Source organism: Lycorma delicatula, chromosome 2 (assembly GCF_047948215.1).
Source record: "Lycorma delicatula isolate Av1 chromosome 2, ASM4794821v1, whole genome shotgun sequence".
Classification (NCBI taxonomy): Eukaryota; Metazoa; Arthropoda; class Insecta; order Hemiptera; family Fulgoridae; genus Lycorma; species Lycorma delicatula.
Window position 1 is genome coordinate 116,466,969 of NC_134456.1, and position 18,102 is coordinate 116,485,070.

The window sequence follows — 18,102 nt, forward strand, 5'->3', positions numbered from 1 at the left end:
AATTTTCATTTAATTGTTTTTTTATGTTACATATATATATATAACTCCAACACCAGCTTCTTTAAATTAAATGAACGAGTGTGCCAAAATTGTACATGTTAAAAATAAAACATGTCTACCCTGAAGGTAGTACTACGTTTTGTTAAATTAATAAGAATAACAATAACAACAATAAAATATTTTAAGTTAGGTCAGTATTTTAAATATTGTTTCAACTGCAGGATTCAGTTCAAAGATAGATACTTTAAACCAATAATGCTCAACATCATGATTTTGACATACCTTTACATTTATTCGACAATTTATTACACAAATGGTTTGCAATTTCCGTTATTAATGACTATATAGATTCTACTTATGTAAACAAATAAATTTATGATGCATCTGTATCTAAATTTAAATCATAAAGCTGATTCATCATATTGTGAATGTTAATGATCAAACATAAATTTATAAAATCAAAATTGAGTCTCCAAAAATTCACACTATAAATTTGCTTATCTCTGTAACTAATAAGTGTGCACATCAAGTGATACTTAAATATAAATTTTTATTATTGCTTATTAATAACAAAATCCACCTACAATCTACATTTTATATATATATATATACATATATTTATTTTTAAATTTGCATCCATTAATCACCTATAAATGCTAACAACATTCAAGGAAATTGCACCCAATTGCATTTAACTTCAACAAGAACTGTACTGTTAAATGTTAATTGGGCTATTAGTACATTTTACTGTTCAATTTTTTTACACACTGAGACATTCCTGAAGCAGTAGAAATGTGAGGTTGTAAGGGATGTATTTACTGTCTAGACCACAACCCTAATGCTTTATTATCATTATTCATAACCCAGGTTATTACTACACTATACAGTTAGTTGGTTCTATCAGCTATGACAATTATGTCACTATAAACAAAAAGCCAAAAAATTTGTTCACGTTTCCAAAATAATCTTTCAGTATTTTTGGTCTGGGAGTAACACATTTTATAAACAAGTACTTTTATACTTTTCAATGATAATAAAAGTCAAAATAAATCTACAAAATCATGCAAGGGCATATCGTTAACCTTAAACCGACTGACCTTATATTGAGTCAATTGTTAAGCTACAGAAGTTATTGGGAACTTCTGTAGCAGGAAATTTTGCATCAGAAAGTAACTGCTGAGATGAGGGACTATTCCTTCTGTAAAATCTATAAAACAAAGGAGGAATTTACACAAGCCTTAAGAAAACATATGCCTGGGCCACATTACTCAGCAGTACTGAATGTTAGAAAACTAAAATAAAAAAAAATAAAGCACAAATTTAATCACAACCTAGAGGTGATAAAAACTATTTTATTATTTTAAAAATAATTTTACTGGATCATTTACTAACATTAGCAATGTGTAATTTTCAACAATGTTGCAGTTAATGAATTTTATTTTATATTATGCTTATATCTGCTCAGCTATTCTATATGAATTTACAAGAGTCATTCAAATATAAAATGGAATTTTGCTGCGCAGACTGAGGATGAATAGTGAATGTGGTGGGGCGCCTTGGGTAGTTAGGTGGGTATGTGTGGAGGGGTGCAACTGGCCAGCTATGCCTGTAGATCATGCTCCCATGTCAGCAGAAGAATGTCTGAACAGGAGGTACCATCGTCCATTGTAAAACAAATTATAATCTCACCAATGGGGTCAAATCCTCTGAAATTTTGACTAAGTACAAGCACAGTTAGGAGATGCTATCCTGCCAAAAACTCAAGTGTTTGATTGGACTAAAAAATGTTGAAGTGGCTGTGATGCAGTGGAGAACGAAAGTTACAAACGTTATCCATGCACCAGTGTCAATCATGATAACATTCAGGTTTCATGTCATGACGAGGTGGGTTCCAAATCTTCTCACCAAGGCACATAGAAATGACTAGAAAAACATCTATCAGTGGCTTCTGAATCACTTAGAGGAAGAAGAAGAGGCTTTTTTGGCTCATACTGTAACAAGCAATGAAACCACTATACTCCAGAAGAAGGGGCACTGATCAAGGCCAAGAAACAGTTGTCAGCAGATAATGTTCTGGCAACTGTGAATTGGAACTCAAAAGGTGTGCTGTGATTATTTCCTGCATGAACAAAGGATGGTAAATGTGGTATACTATTGCCAAATACTGGATGACATCAGGGCTACTTAAATCAACAAACGATGCTGACAACTAATTCGCAATGTCCTCCTTCTCCATAACAACGCACAACTGTATACAGCAGCTCAAATTCCTGATAAACTCGCTAAAATTCATTGGACACCTCTTAAAACACTCACTGTACAGTTCAGACTTGTCACCATGTGATTTCAACATGTCTGGTTAGCTGAAAGAAGCTTTTGGGGGAAAAGTCAAAGATGATGCTGCAGTCAAGCATTATGTGCGCAGTTGGTCGTTGGGGCAGCTATCTTGTTTTTTGATGAGGAGATCAGGAAGATATTTAATTTTGTAATTACCTATCCGTGGAAGGAATGTATTTCTGTTGAAGGAAACTATGAAGAAAAATATGGTAATTTATTTGTAATTTTATCTAATATCAATAAAACTATGTAAATAAATTCTGGTTTATAACTGAATGACCCTCGTACTTAACAAAAAAGTTTCACTAAAATAAAATGTTTTTGTAAAAAAAATTCACAAAATCAAAAAGTAATTATTTATAATAAAGTTTCTAAAATATCACAAAAGTTATTTTGTCTTGGTCATCATTACCTTCATTTGATCACTAGAATTTCATACTTGGAAAAATTATTATTTCCAATACTGGAATTAGTCTGGATTGTGGTCTTTACTATCTGAATTCCATGATATATTGAGGTCCATTTAAAATATTTAAATTAATGATGTTTATCTTTTTAATTTTATAAAAAATGAAAAAAATTAAAGTAAATAAATTTGAAAAAAATACATTGTATAAATTCTACCAAATGAATTTAATTTTTCAATTCATATCACTTTCATAGTCTTCATCGATAAAAAAGAGAAATAAGGGTACAGTTCAAAGTAATAAAAAACATGCTCAGATATCACTATGAAAACAGTGAAAAAATAAATGCAACACTGAATTAGAAACCAAAGTTGGTTTTGAGTGGGTCATGTGTGATTCAACACCAAATAGAAAGTTACTGAAGCAGACTGCACTTGATAATGAAACCCAAATTCAAGTATTATTTTAACTGTTTAATCAGTTGTGAAAGTGCAAAAAATAAATAAAACAAAATATTATGCAGGAGTATAAATGAAAGAGCACTGAAAAAAATAATCAGTTATGTTAAAGAGCTCATCATCTAAGGCACAATCTTAAAAAAACTAAGTTATAATTTTTAGTTTAAGTAATCATACACTCATTTTTAAAAGTTTTTCACCACTGTACTTTAAAACTGATTATGGTACACTGCCTTGCAGAAATAAGAATAAAAAAAATATATACTGAATATACTGTCGTACATCAGTTTAATTAGCTAATATGTACACTGAAAATATATACAAATTAAGAATAGTATGTATAAGTAAAAACAAAAAATGTTATTTGGACAGCATAAATATTCTATAATAAAATCAATAATAAAAAATTAAAATTACCAACACTTAAGTTAAAAATATACCGATTAACATATAAGTAAACATTTTTTCAGCTGCTATTTATGGAGGTTTTGAAGATCTCCAAGTGATGTAATTACATAAATGGACCAATATTATATCTTCATTCATATCTCACAAAATATTCAGTTATCCATTAATATTAGAAACTATAATTTATTTTCAGCTCTCAGTTAAACAATGTCAAATGGAAAAATGGAAGAATTTGTGACAGTAACTTGTTTTAGCAATCAGCTTTGCTTTCTTGTGTTTTTTCATTCATATTAACCATCGTGTCAGAAAGCTTTGTAGGTTCTTTCTCAGAACTTATGGAATCATTATTTTTAATACTAATATCATTATTACTAACACTTTCTGTTTCCATCTGTACACTTTCAGATGTAGTGCAACTATTTTTAACTACTTTAATAACACTAGTTCCATTATCTTTTTCTACTTGATTATTTTCAGTAGATCCATTCTGTTTTATTTTAGTAATATTTTCTTGAGAATTTACAGGCGATTTATCAGTCTCTGAACAAACAACCTCTCCTTTACCCTTTGGCAGAACTAAATCAGTCCGTTTTCCACAACAGTCACCAAGATCAAAATTTCTAACTTTTATATTTCTCTTAGATCTTCTTCTATGTAAATATTCTGTAACTTCAGCAACTTCTATTTTTATTTTCTTTGCATCCTCTTCCTTTTCATCAGTTCTTGCTTCTATTCTCATTTTTGGCTTTCGCCCTCTTTTTTTTGGAATATATGTCTGTTCCTGAGCAACTACATTTTCTTTCCTGCAATCCTCATTTCTTGTATCATTTTCATCACCCTCATCAGAAGAATCTTCTCGTTGAGAAATTTCTTCGAGAAAATCATCATGTAAAATTTCTTGTAATTTTCTAGGACGATTCACTTTAGGAATTTCTTCTTCAATTTTTACTTTTCTGGGGCGACCAACTTTTCTTTTAGCAGATAATAACACACTGTTTTCTTCAGTTTTTACTTTCCTAGGACGTCCTCTGCCTCTTTTCACAGATTTACTGATAGCTGAATCACATTCTAAGACATTTTTAACTTTTTTAAGCTTAATAAAGACTTTTTTCAATATAATTGGATCACTGATTCCACTGATACCATTTTCTATACTTTGAAGTAGATTTCTAATTTTATTTCCCAATGTGTGACCTTTTAATTTCTTTTTCTGTTTGTCTTCTACAGTTTCATTTTTTGAATCTACATTGTCCTCCACTTTACACTTTATATTATCTTCTTTTGGATTTTGCTCTTCTTGTACAGAATCAGAATTTACATTCTGAACTTCCATTTCTTCTTTCTCCTTCCACTCCAACACTTTTGGTTTTTCCTGAATAACAGATTTTATTGTATCATATTCTAAATTCTCATCATCATTTTCACTTCTTTCAGATGAGCATCCTAAATCAATTCCCTCTAAAACTTTTAGGCTTTTTTGAAATAACCTACCGATAGCATGAATATGTTTACACATTGTTCTGTCGAAGTTATATACTTTGCAAGTACACTCAAACATGTGGGCACACATTTTGCAATCTGAACAAATCAGAGGACATTTTATGCTACATTCATAAGTTTTTCGAGTAACTGTGAACATTAAATTTGCACTCTCAGATTTGATTTGCCATTTTCTGTTTTCTATGGCCTGAATCCCTTCTAAATTAATATTCATTGAAATTGCATGATGATGACCCAATTCTTGTGCCTGCTTAGTGATTTTCTGAACTCTGTTATGTTGCCTATCTCTAACTATTGTCAGCAAACCTTGAAGGGTTTTATCCAACAATTTTGAGAATTTGCCTTTATTGTTACAAACAGTTAAAAGTTCATTGTAAACAATGTCTAAATTTAGATGCTCATTTACTCCTACGCACTTTTTATCGTAACACCCTGCCCATAATCGAACTCTATGTAAATAATTATCTTCAAAGTACAAACCAAAAACCAATGTATCATCATTTTCCTTTAAGTGTTTAATAAATGCATTTAAATTTTCCTCAAATTTTGTTGAATCTGTACAACTAAGGTATGAATAAAGTACTTCATAAACAGCACATTGAACATCTTCATTCTGGACAGTTATCAATCTATCTCTCCAGTCAGCATCAACAAATCGATTACTAAGTAAGTGATAAGGAACAAATCCCATCACAGAGCACCAGGAATCATACAGTGATTTTCTATCATCTGTCATAATAGCTCTTGCACAAAATGAACCCAATTTTTCTTGAATGATTTTGAACAACAGAATTTCTATCTCCTTAGAAATTCTACTGCAAATCATATAAGTGACTGGAAATGCTTCATTTAGATCATCAGCAACCATAAGAGTTAATAATGACAAATCATAGCCATTGCTTATATTCAACCATGTTAAATAAAAAACACCATTTTGTCCAAATTTCCTAAATATTTCTTGTTGTCCTTTGGTCATTAAAACTAAACAAAAATCACTAATATCGAGACATTTAAAATCATCAGATAAAACTTTAGGTGTATTTTTTTGCTTGTAAAACATAATAGGGCTTTCATCACCCAAACTATCCATATCATTCACCCACTCATTAACACTAGCAAATCCTTGAACATTTGGCTTCTGTTTTGCATCAGATTTTATCCCAAAAGAACGTTCAATATTTCTAATATCCTTCATTGTAAGAAAGTGAATCCGATCAAGATTTTCTCCAACACTTGCTCGAACATTATCTATGACAACATCACGTGGCACACCTTGAGCTAATTTATCTGCAATTACTGATTTATCAGACTTTGTCAACCGAAGATATTCAACTGAAGGTTCATGACCATAATGAGTAGAACACAATTTAGCAATTACAGTACCGCTCTGTTCTTCAATACAGTCTATAGAAGCAGTACAATAATTACTAATCTTGCAAGTACCTTTTTTCATCCGAGTTCTTTTCCCTTTACTATTACTGATAAATGTACCAGAGCGACTACAGTACAAATAGGTGTGTTTTTCACCAGTATGTGTTCTAATTCTAGTACCTGACTTCTTTACAAATCTACACTTTTCTTGTTTTTCAAACACCTCTTTCCATTCTTCAAACTCTGGAAAAAAAAATTCTATTAAAAATATACCTAAATTTAAATTTTATTAATTTAAAAAGTTACAGTTCAATAGACAATAGAGCACTGACAATCGATGTTTAATATAATAAAAAATTGCCAGGAATAACTCTCTTTATTCTCTGACAATAAAGAGCATATTAAGTAAATAAAATACTCGTATATCAAAAACATTACTAATATTTTACATACATTAACAAATAATAATACAAATACTGATAAAACAATTCAAAATGCCCCATAAAATCATGGAGTGATAGGCAATTGCTTCAGGAATCTAGGCTACTATTAATTCTAATGAACCTTTTGTGTTTATGGTTGGACAACATCCTCCTGCAGACATGTATGGATGCTTTGTGCCATCAAGTTAAATAAGATACAATTAAATACAACTGTGATCACCAGAAGTTCACATGAAAAATACAATATAAAATATAATACAATCAGTCTATAGCATGACTAATTCTAAAACATATTTTGTAATTTGTGTCATGTGGTAAGTAAATAAATGGGTTAAATAAAAAGTTATTTACTGAACAACTTTTCTCTAATTTTCAATAATAAATAACTTGCCTGGTATTGAGTAAGCAAAAGCTGAAATCTATTATGCCTTTGATATTTTAAGCATATTTTAATATACCTAGGATTTTGTTACAAAGCCAAATGTTAAATATTAAAATATGCTTGTAACATAAAGATTATAGGAAACATTTTACATTTATCAGTGAAACAAGAAGCCCTCAACCACTAATGAGATTACCCAACTAACCTCTCCATTTTGCACAACTTACAGAACATTAACATACATGGAAGTAACTATCTTTAGGAGTGAATATAATTTAGCAAATGTTGTAACCAAATGGATGAGTGTTGTAACTGAAATAGGCAGTGTCTTATAACGTAGTTTTCATGTAAATACTGCTGATTGTGCATAGTTGTATTTGATTGTTTCTTATAGTACCTGATGGCATATTTATGTTATTGTTATGCTATCCAATAGTAACTTTTAGGAACATATTGCAATGGATAGAGAGGCTTCCAGAAAGAAGAATCTAGAAAAAAGGATTCTTTCTAGAAAAGTGAAGGTGAGGAAAATGAAAATTATTATGACATCAATTAAAAGACCAGTTCACGTATTGGTACTGCAGTTCAGAAGATATAAATACTGTTGGGGACCAACAGAGTGACCGTTGTCCAAGTTTCTAATTCTAGCCTCTTATTTTTTTCTCAAACTTTAAAATCTAACATTTTTATTTTTATATGTTTTACATACTATTCAATATTTTCATAACTATATAATTTTTCTAAATATTTTCAAAAAACACAAACACTATAAACCGGCTAATTTCAAAACAATTCTTTTTATATTAACCTACAAATTAAACAAAAAATAAAACCATACTGTTCAAAGTGCTAAATGAAAAAAGAAAACATAGTTAGGAACATTATAATTCAAACAAATATGTCCTGTTTATGAAAATCAGAAAAATTACTTCTTCATAAAGAAAAAGAAGAGCCAGCTGTTTATCTTGTATAGCTTGCAATTAATAAAAACTTATGGCAATAACAACCATTGGTATTGATTCTAATAACAAAGATCACAATAAATAACAAAGGTCTTCACAATTAATTACTATGCAAAAAATAAAGTACAACTACCATACTTCATAATACTACCAGTACTATCATAATTTTAGAGTTGCTGCAATTAAACCTAACATTCAAATAGTTCTCAAAACCTTGTAAAACCAATAAATTATGACAAGCAGCAGTTAGCATGCCAGTTTATTCTTTTGGCAGTTATTTAAAAAATGCATTAATTATATACATAATTCAACAATACAGGTACTAAATGACAATAGGTTTTTTCTATATAAGTATTGTTACCAAAACTGACTGTTTTATCCAAAACAGAAAAACATTTGAGATAGAAAGCATCTAATAATTAAAAAAAAAAACAAAAAAAAACTGCATCGGCTAAAATATTTCAATTTGATTTAGCCTTATGGAGGTTTTAAAACCTTAGTATATATTGTAAGACTGGATAAGAAGATGCTGATTAACACAGTTTCTACTAGCTATGAAAAACTGGAAGGAAAAACACAAAATTCTGGGAATGGAAGTACTGCCTTATAATAATTCCACTACTTATAATTCACCAAAACAGGACACCTATTTTTTTTTTTATTAAACTAAAAATTAAAAGTTTTAGTTTTGTTTTCCTCTTCTATAATAAAAAAAATCCCACCACTTCCAGATTAATGTAGTTTGCAATAATATGGTAATATATGAAATAAAAACGTGACAAAAGATAACATAACTTAAAATTATTGACACTCCATCTAAGTAAACAGGAACTTTTATTATATGAAATACCTTCTTACAATAAATAATAATAATTATTTATGTCTAACTATAAATATAAATTAATAATTTAAAAGTATTTAAAGTATATAAATCAGGTAAAAACAATATTTACAAAAATTACAACCTCTTATAGAACTGAATTTCAAAGTTGAAAATGCCAGTGGTTTGTTGTGTATATTAACAAGATGGGCCTGCAGTTTATCTCTCATTGAACATTTGAAAGTGCACCCAGGTTCTTTACACATAATTGATGCTTTCACATACACAGCTAATCCATGTTTTTTCTTCATATGATTATAAAGACCAGCATTTTGAGTGAATGACTTATCACATCTCTGACACTTCCATTTTCTTATTTTATTTAGTTCACCATCTGACCTGTAAAATATATTTGTCATTAGGCTTACTCTTTACTTAATTACAGATACTGCCAGGCAACATAACATAATTCGCATCTGTCTTAAATGTAAACTCCACTTATGTTGTTTTAAATTTCAAATGACAAAAATAACACACAAATATGTCACTTACCAATAAGGTATAAAAATAACTGATAGTTACAAAGATGAACTGCTGCAGAAGGATAATAGACAGAAGGGTGTGGACTGAGTTCTTACTTCTAACCTTTGGTGAAAGGAAGAGTACTTACTATCAAGAGAGGGAAAAATATCTACTTGATTTGAATAACACAAAGACAAATAAAATGGTTTCTTTGTTTCTTGCAAAATATAGCATCAATTACTAGTGACTAATTGTTCATTCACTTTCAATAAACATTCATGAGCTATTTCCAAAAATGGTTAGTTGTTAATACATGTCTACATCTACACTTCAATCGCATCCAGATCAATCATGCAACTTATAGAAGTCTTAAAGGGTAAAAAGCTTTCCATTATAACTGATAAGTACCAAATTCAGTCACTGCAGTTCAAATAGTAGTATATAAACACTTTTTGGCCAAAAATCTTTTGGATGAAAAATTATTCTGAAACGCTGATGATGATAAGTAAATTCTTTGGATATGATAATGAGTTAAAAAATCTGAAATTACTCACTCCCTTTACTGTGCAAGTTAAACTTCACAAATAGTTTAAACCACAAGTTTATAATAAGACAAACAATATTCACCATGCAGTATATCTTCAATTTTAATGCTCATTTAACACTAAAAAAATTATATCACTTAATTTGTCTTAGTTTCATTAAATAAAATCTTACAAACTAGACATTTTGCTGCCTACAACTCCAAGAGATCCAGAATGCAGTGTGTAAGAAGATCAAAATTATAATAACCTCTATATGTTAATAATTAATCACACAACTATAATAAATAACATTCTTTATTCCATTACCCAGAATTAACAACTATTTCTAGTAGTGATTAGAAATTAATGTTATATACCTAAAATTAATATAAATATTAGTTATTCTTTCCTTGATTCACAATTCGAGGGGATGAATAAAATCTTAATTAATAAGGGTTACTCTGATTTAAGAAAAAATTAATAAAGACAAATGAATCCAAAATTTACTAATTTAAAAATGAAATTTGTACCATATGAAATAACATGAGAACTATTTGAAGTTTATTTCTGACTGAAAATGTTAGTCTCTTTTTCTAATCTGCACACGTACTCAACAATAAATATAATTATTATTCCCTGTAGTTCCAAGATAGCCAATTTTTTTAAAAACATATAATAAATTAGAGAAAAATTATTATGAACACCTTCAGTTTTATACAATTATGTGTTCTTTTACAACTAATGTACAACACTGTTCACATAGTGTATGAATGTTTACATATATACAAGATAACATAGGAGTTTATTCTACGCAATTTGAAAAAGTTAATAATCACATAAATTAGAATTCTCAGCCTATCGTGGGCAATTAATAAGAATCAGTTCTTACATGGTGCAGGTACATTTATTTTGTTACATATGGTACCACTTAAATAATGCATTCGTTGTGAACTTGTTAATTGCTTCCACTAACAAATCAACCCCACCACTCTTGGCTTTGTTCTTTACTGGCACTACTTTTCACAATTACAGAAAGTGAAGGAAAAATTATGTTACATAACAGATTCATATAATAGCTAATAGTAACTGTTGTGTATCACCACCTTACCTTGGCTTTGTAAAACAACAGTATAGCATTGATAAGAAATAAATAATCTTTTAGATAAATTATTAATAACACAACTGTTTAGACTCATTCCTCATAACAATCTGTTCTTTTATTTTTTGATATAACTATATATTTAATGTAGCTTATTTGATTTGGCCTCATTCTATGAACATAGGACACAGCTTGTGTCCATTGTAATGGACACAAGCTTGTAATCCATTCATGGATTACTGCTGAACTAGGATATCTTGTTAATTAGAGTTCAAAAAGAGAATACTAGCTAGGAACAGGGTTAAGGAGTTATCAGTAAAATATACTGAACAATAATAAACTGAATTTTCACTATATTATAAGGTAAGTAATAATACTTTTCCTATGTGGGTCAAAATATCGGGTATCTATCTTTTCATTTCAATCTTTTGAGGTCCCCTGAATCCAAATTTTTTCTTTAAAATCTAGGGATTTTAAATGTATGGAATTGTTTGAGTTTAGTCAACTCTTACTATATTACACTAAAGTTACACCTATCAGAGGATTAATATTACTATTATTATTTTTTTATAAGAAAGAATATAAAAATAACCATTTTTTCAAATTAAATTTTTTAAATTTTAATTGGCTAGTAGCTTACGTTACTTATACAATATAGACAAATAATTTGATTATTAATGAGAATTTACAATTTTTTTGTAAAATTAATAAATCTATTGTACAAAAAATATATAAAACACATTAATAATTCTATTTAAAAATCTGATATGTTTTTAAATAAAAATGCTTGTTATATGTTTAACATTAATGTTATTAAATGCTTGAATTTAATAACATATGGGCACAAAGAAACATACAATTAAAATTTGGAGGAAAGCAGAAACAGAAAATTTGTTGCCATGCAGCATGGATTATAAGTAAACATTTTGGAAGCATATCAATTTAGTTTTAAAACCTTACTAAATAATTACTCTATCCCAGTGGTATCTCCAACATAACCAAAATACTAAAAAATAAATTACATATCTTTTGGGCAATTACTCTGAAGCAACATGTCCTACAATTTGTTTCTATAACAGCAAAATCATCTTGGAAAAAGGGTAAGTGTTAATATGGACGATGTTTAGATTTTATGAAATTATTATTAAATTCAGGAAGATGCAGCAGTTTCATTATTACTCACCATTAACTATACAATGAATGGCATAGATGAAGTCCTACGCAAGAACTATCGCATGAAAATAAACAAAATCAAAACAAAAGTAATGAAGTGTATTAGAAATAACAAAGATGGACCACTGAATGTGAAAATAGGAGGAGAAAAGATTATGGAGGTAGAAGAATTTTGTTATTTGGCAAGTAGAATTACTAAAGATGGACGAAGCAGGAGCGATATAAAATGCCGAATAGCACAAGCGAAACGAGCCTTCAGTCAGAAATATAATTTGTTTACATCAAAAATTAATTTAAACGTCAGGAAAATTTTTTTGAAAGTATATGTTTGGAGTGTCGCTTTATATGGAAGTGAAACTTGGACGATCGAGTATCTGAGAAGGAAAGATTAGAAGCTTTTGAAATGTGGTGCTATAGGAGAATGTTAAAAATCAGATGGGTGGATAAAGTGACAAATGAAGAGGTATTGCGGCAAATAGATGAAGAAAGAAGCATTTTCAGTATTGTATTATAATGTATGATAACTGGATGCTATAAAACCATTTTTAATCTGAGAAACTTTATTATCTTTGTAGCTTTTCAAGTACAATAATTCGTGTTGTTAAACATAACAATAAGCTCTATTTATTCAATAACACAAGAATACATTCAAACGTTTTTAGAACAGAGTTGAAATTCAAACTTAATTTTCTGTTGTTTTACAGGGAATACAGTTCACCAGATTTCAGAATCTGAAAAACTGATAGAAATGCAAATATAATTTAATTTGTAAGAGAAAATACAACAAAATATGTCACATCATTGAAATTCACCAAGATGAAAGACTGGAAAAATTTAACATAAAATTTAACTCTTTACTTTTTCACAATAATAAAGTAGGTAATTAAAAATAGATTTCTAATTCGATAAATTAAATATAATTGTTTTTATTTCTTTTTTTTTAATTCTGGGATTCTAAACAAATAGCACTGATCTGTTAATAAATCTGAAGGATAATAATTCTTTTTACTGAATTGTAAATTGGAGCAAGATAAAACTGCATCCAATTAAATAAGCCAAAACCAAATATGAAAGTGATTTCTTCTGAATGATAAGGATTACCAAATCAAAAAATCTCTAAACTGGACTTAAAAAGAATTATTTTTATGCTTTCAAAAATTTTAAGTAAGTTTAATGTTACAGGAATTCTTACCAAAAATAAGTTTAACTTATTATTTTCCACAAAATTATTAAAAATGTTACAATTTCAAAATTTACTCTTAAATATATTCACATGAGTGATAAAATTTTAATATGTTGTAAATACATTTAATACATCTTTACACAAAGTTTTAGCAGTTGACACAATTTTTACAAAATTATTGGGGGAAAAATTTTACACCATTACCTGCTATTTTCAACATAAGTTCTTATCTTAAAATGAAACAATATTTTACTATAAAAATTCATAATAAAACTTGATCAAAATCTGTTCAAACAAAATTCTGGACAATGAACACCACTCTCATTTTCCTACTATACAGCTCTTTACTTAATATCCACGAAACCATGCAGATTACCCAATATAACTCATTTTAGGGGCAAAGTTGCAAGGCATCCCGTTTACAAAAGAAATTACATTCTACTTCTGATGATGTTTATTTTATAAGGCACGTCACTTAATGGCAATGCTCAAAAACTAAATTATTATTTTTGTTATAAATTTACTACAAAAGAAGATATCAATGCAATTCTCAATGCATTTGAGAGACCAACAATGAGTTCTTTAAGTTTATATTTTCAATGAAAAACTACTTTTAATTCAATTTCATTAAAAAAATATGCTTGAATTCTAAAGCACCCTTTTTTGCACTGTACTCCCGATAAAAAATACAGAGTTAATGAAGTACAATCTCATTTTTATTGCAATCTTAACAATAAAGTTAAAAAAAAAATGCTCAAAAAACAGTTAACCTAACCTTCGTTACCAAAATGTTTACTTTTAGAATGGTTTTATAAAAAACTAAACGTAATAATCACAAAAAACTATATTCAAACAAAAATCGGTATTTAAACAAGGGAGAAAGTTTTCCGTCTATACTTCAAATCAAATATGGCTATATGCAGTATGATTGATAAAATTCGTTCAGTACAAAAATAAATATTTCAAAGTAAAATACAACTTCATATGTTCTGCACGTTCAATAAATTAATCAAAATTGGTTTATTGTAATTTCCTCAACAAATTTTATAAATAATATATACTTAACAAAAAATATACAATTTATTAAAAATAGTAATAATACTACTGTTAGGCCAGATTTGCACAATTTTATACTGACCTTTCTTCACTTTTAACTACAATATTCTGAGAAATATTAAGTTCACCTTCCCTTTCTTCACTCATATTTCAGAATACAGTAAATATCATGAAAAATACCATAAAAGAATCATTAATAGACGTACCATAGACTAAACATCAACAAATTATAAACAAGACACTACGATGTACTTTCTATAGCCGTATAATAGACATTGCTACAAACATAATTAATCCCTTATTTTTCCCTTTTAGCAGGATGATCCCAGTGGCATCCACTCTAAAGATGTAGATACCTAAATGTACAGAAATCACCGTTTTATCTAAGGTTTTTAATAAAGCATCTTATATTTTATTAAACACTTCTGTGTACGGTTAGAGTAAAAATCGAAGATAACTACTTTACAAGTTTGCAAGTTTATAAAGTTTAAAACATTTTTCTTCAAACAGGGTTTAATGATGATTATCACATTTTGTAATAAAATTAATTTATCAGTTAAATAATTTACGATTATTCATGTTAATGGAAGACGAGTTGAAATAAAATTATATCCAGATGCCAAAGTTAGGTAAATATGGCGGGTATTTGAAAGTAAATTCTTTTCTCAAAGGACAAGTTCTTTTTCTATGTGAGAAAACTAACTCTGTAAGGCGGTTCGGTTAAAAGCTACTTGGTATAGTTCATAGTAAAGTAGATTTAGTTCTTGTCTGCCAAATGTCCCAAAATGTGTGGTAAAAAATTTCTTGTGTACATCAAATCAAACATTTTTCCTGTTTTTATATATTTTTTTTGTTTCTGTCAAATATAAGTATTAGTAGCTACTGATAGTTAATTTTTTTTTATCAGGGCAATCAAAAGAATACTCTCACTTTTATAATAATATGTAAAACTGAAGAATTGTAATAATGCTTGATGTTTAAAATTTTTTACCATAGTGTACTTAAAAAATTTACTAAGAACACTTTATTTTAAGGTAAGTTATGAAAACTTTACCTACCCTGATTCGATTCATCTAATTTTTTTACTAGCTATTTTCTGAAGAAGTATATCTACTGAAAATACCTCATTAGAAATCAAACAAAATTAAAAAAACACCAAATTATTACTCCAATGCAACACAAATAACTCTTCCCAGTAAACTATACAAAAAAAATTAACAGAAAATTCTTAATAGCATGATTTATTTTTTCAAAGAAAAAATACTCTACTGTTGATAAAAAGAATTAAAAAAAATATTTGTAATTTTAGCTTTTTAAAAATTGCCATGACACAACTACCGTGGTTTGTATTAACTTATCTAGTTTATTTCTGTAATAAATATTTTATAACAGTGATTTAATATTAAAAAAAAAATTGTGAAGAAATATTTTTAAAATTCATCATACTGGGTTCATTATTGTTAATTTTTATTTCTGATTGTAATTATATAAATATTTAACCATATTCTCCTTCCACAAAATAAGTTTTTTAACATTTTACTGATCACAAAAAGATTTACACAATCAGTAAACAATATTAATTTTATGACTGAAAGATGAAAATGTAAACTGTTTAAATAAATTAGAAACTTTGCAGGACTGAGAATTTCAAGTGATGTTTTTAAAAGATCTGAGAACAAAACAATCTGGAGAAGACAATCTACATATAACTTATATTATATGTACTATAACTTATATATATGTAACTTATATATACTTTATATAACTTATTATATAAAATATAACTTGACCTTTACTTATTTTACCTTTATTTTAAGGTAAGTTATGAAAATTTACCTCCGATTTAATTTGTCTAATTTTGCTCCATGCTATTCTCTGAAGTTGAAACATTACTTAAAATACCTCATTAGAGTTATCAAACAAAATTATAAATTTGGTGTGTTATATTTTATTCATTCTTTCATGATTTTTCATTTGATCAGTCATTTTTTTTTCATAGTATCGCCTTAGAAATGGTAGTGTGAATCCATTTTATAACTTCTATACATGTTTCTTGTGCTTTATTGACAACATATCTCTCTCCAATTGTTCTTTGTTTAATGATTCTCCTGTTAATTAAGAATAGTTTTGTAAATGATTTATTATCTGAAAACATGTACTGAAATATTTTTTTAAATAAAAAAAAAACTAATTATTTCTGCAAAAATATATGAGTCCCATCATAATGTGGAATGATAATGGTGAACTGATTAATGAATAAAATGAGTTTGCAGATTACAAGTTAACTCTGAATTTTTATGTAAAGTATGTTTTAAGTAAGTTATATATGTATGTATAATTGTTCCACAGTCTGTAAATGTATAATTTATTTACAATATTAATAATATAACTAATATGTATTTTTAGTGAATTTCCAAAGAATTCTGAAATCACTACTGCGCAATCATATTTATGTACAAGATTTTTTCATCTGCTCTACTGGATGCAAATCGTAACTAATTTTGATGAAACTTGGTGGGGTGATGTAAACTTATTGGGAATAGAGCCTTACTGATTTTCAAGTAGACTGATTCACAGGAACTGGAATTTAGAGCCAAAAAATGGAGTTTTTGAATGCATTTTCAAGGTTAACTAAAACCAGGACTCCACCCTTCTGACACACTTATTATGACAGGGTTCTTTTCTTGTTTGATGTTTAGAATTATTGCTGTATTAATTTTTTATTTCTTTAACCCTAAATCTAATCTTGCAGTCAATTTTTTACTGTCTTCCTATAATCCAGTCGACTTCAAATTTTACAAATAGATTCATTCCTGTGGTGATGATGTGGTAATCAGTTATTACTGAAATCATTAACAAGTAATTATAAAGTTACAATAAAATAAATTGTATTATGAAATACTCATTAACATTAAAAATAACTGCAAATCTACTGAAATTGTGATTATAGGTTTTTATGATTATTATAATCTGTGGTATTATAAGCTAATATACATTTTATATAAGTAAAAAATAAAAAATATATTATAAAAAAATTAAGAATTCTTTTATTATGTTTGTCTATAGAGTACTGTATACTTACTACATACAATAATATATAAGGAAAAGTAAACTAACTGGGTCAAATTTTGCATGTGGAACTTTTTGCAGATCTTGACAATTCTTTCTTGACATGATTCCTTTCTAAAAAAACAAAATTTTTTTCTTTCTTTTGGTTATGTATTTGGGCAACTTCATTCAGGAGTGGGGTATAATATGCCAAGTTATTTTTTTTAGTCTCAGTTATTTGTTTGCTTGATATCTTCAGACTGGATTAACCAATTTTTATGAAATTTTGTGTAATGATTTCTGCATGTGGGTATCTGATCCAATTTAATTTTGGTTATTATTGGTATTATAGGGAGGAGTGGTCTCCATGGATCCTATATCTCAATATTTTAATCTTATAATAATCTCT

The 18,102-nt window shown here is 28.1% G+C and overlaps 1 protein-coding gene across 1 annotated transcript; it reads right to left on the reverse strand.

Moving 5' to 3' along the window:
• Window positions 1-294: 294 nt before the first annotated feature.
• Window positions 295-14,942, reverse strand: LOC142319161 (uncharacterized). The gene is made up of 3 exons (XM_075356138.1): window positions 14,728-14,942; window positions 9,234-9,487; window positions 295-6,724 (listed from the first exon to the last, which is right to left on the reverse strand). Exons 1-3 carry the CDS (start codon window positions 14,790-14,792, stop codon window positions 3,861-3,863), a joined length of 3,183 nt encoding a protein of 1,060 aa, XP_075212253.1. The 5' UTR covers window positions 14,793-14,942; the 3' UTR covers window positions 295-3,860.
• Between the last annotated feature and the right edge of the window lie 3,160 nt (window positions 14,943-18,102).

Coding starts and splice junctions, on each gene's coding strand:
- LOC142319161 (XM_075356138.1), bottom strand. CDS start 14,792: ATGAGTGAAGAAAGGGAAGGTGAACTTAATATTTCTCAGAATATTGTA. Junction 9,488..14,727: donor GTAGTTAAAAGTGAAGAAAG/GTCAGTATAAAA, acceptor TATATTTTACAG/GTCAGATGGTGAACTAAATA. Junction 6,725..9,233: donor GAAATTCAGTTCTATAAGAG/GTTGTAATTTTT, acceptor TTTTTTTTCCAG/AGTTTGAAGAATGGAAAGAG.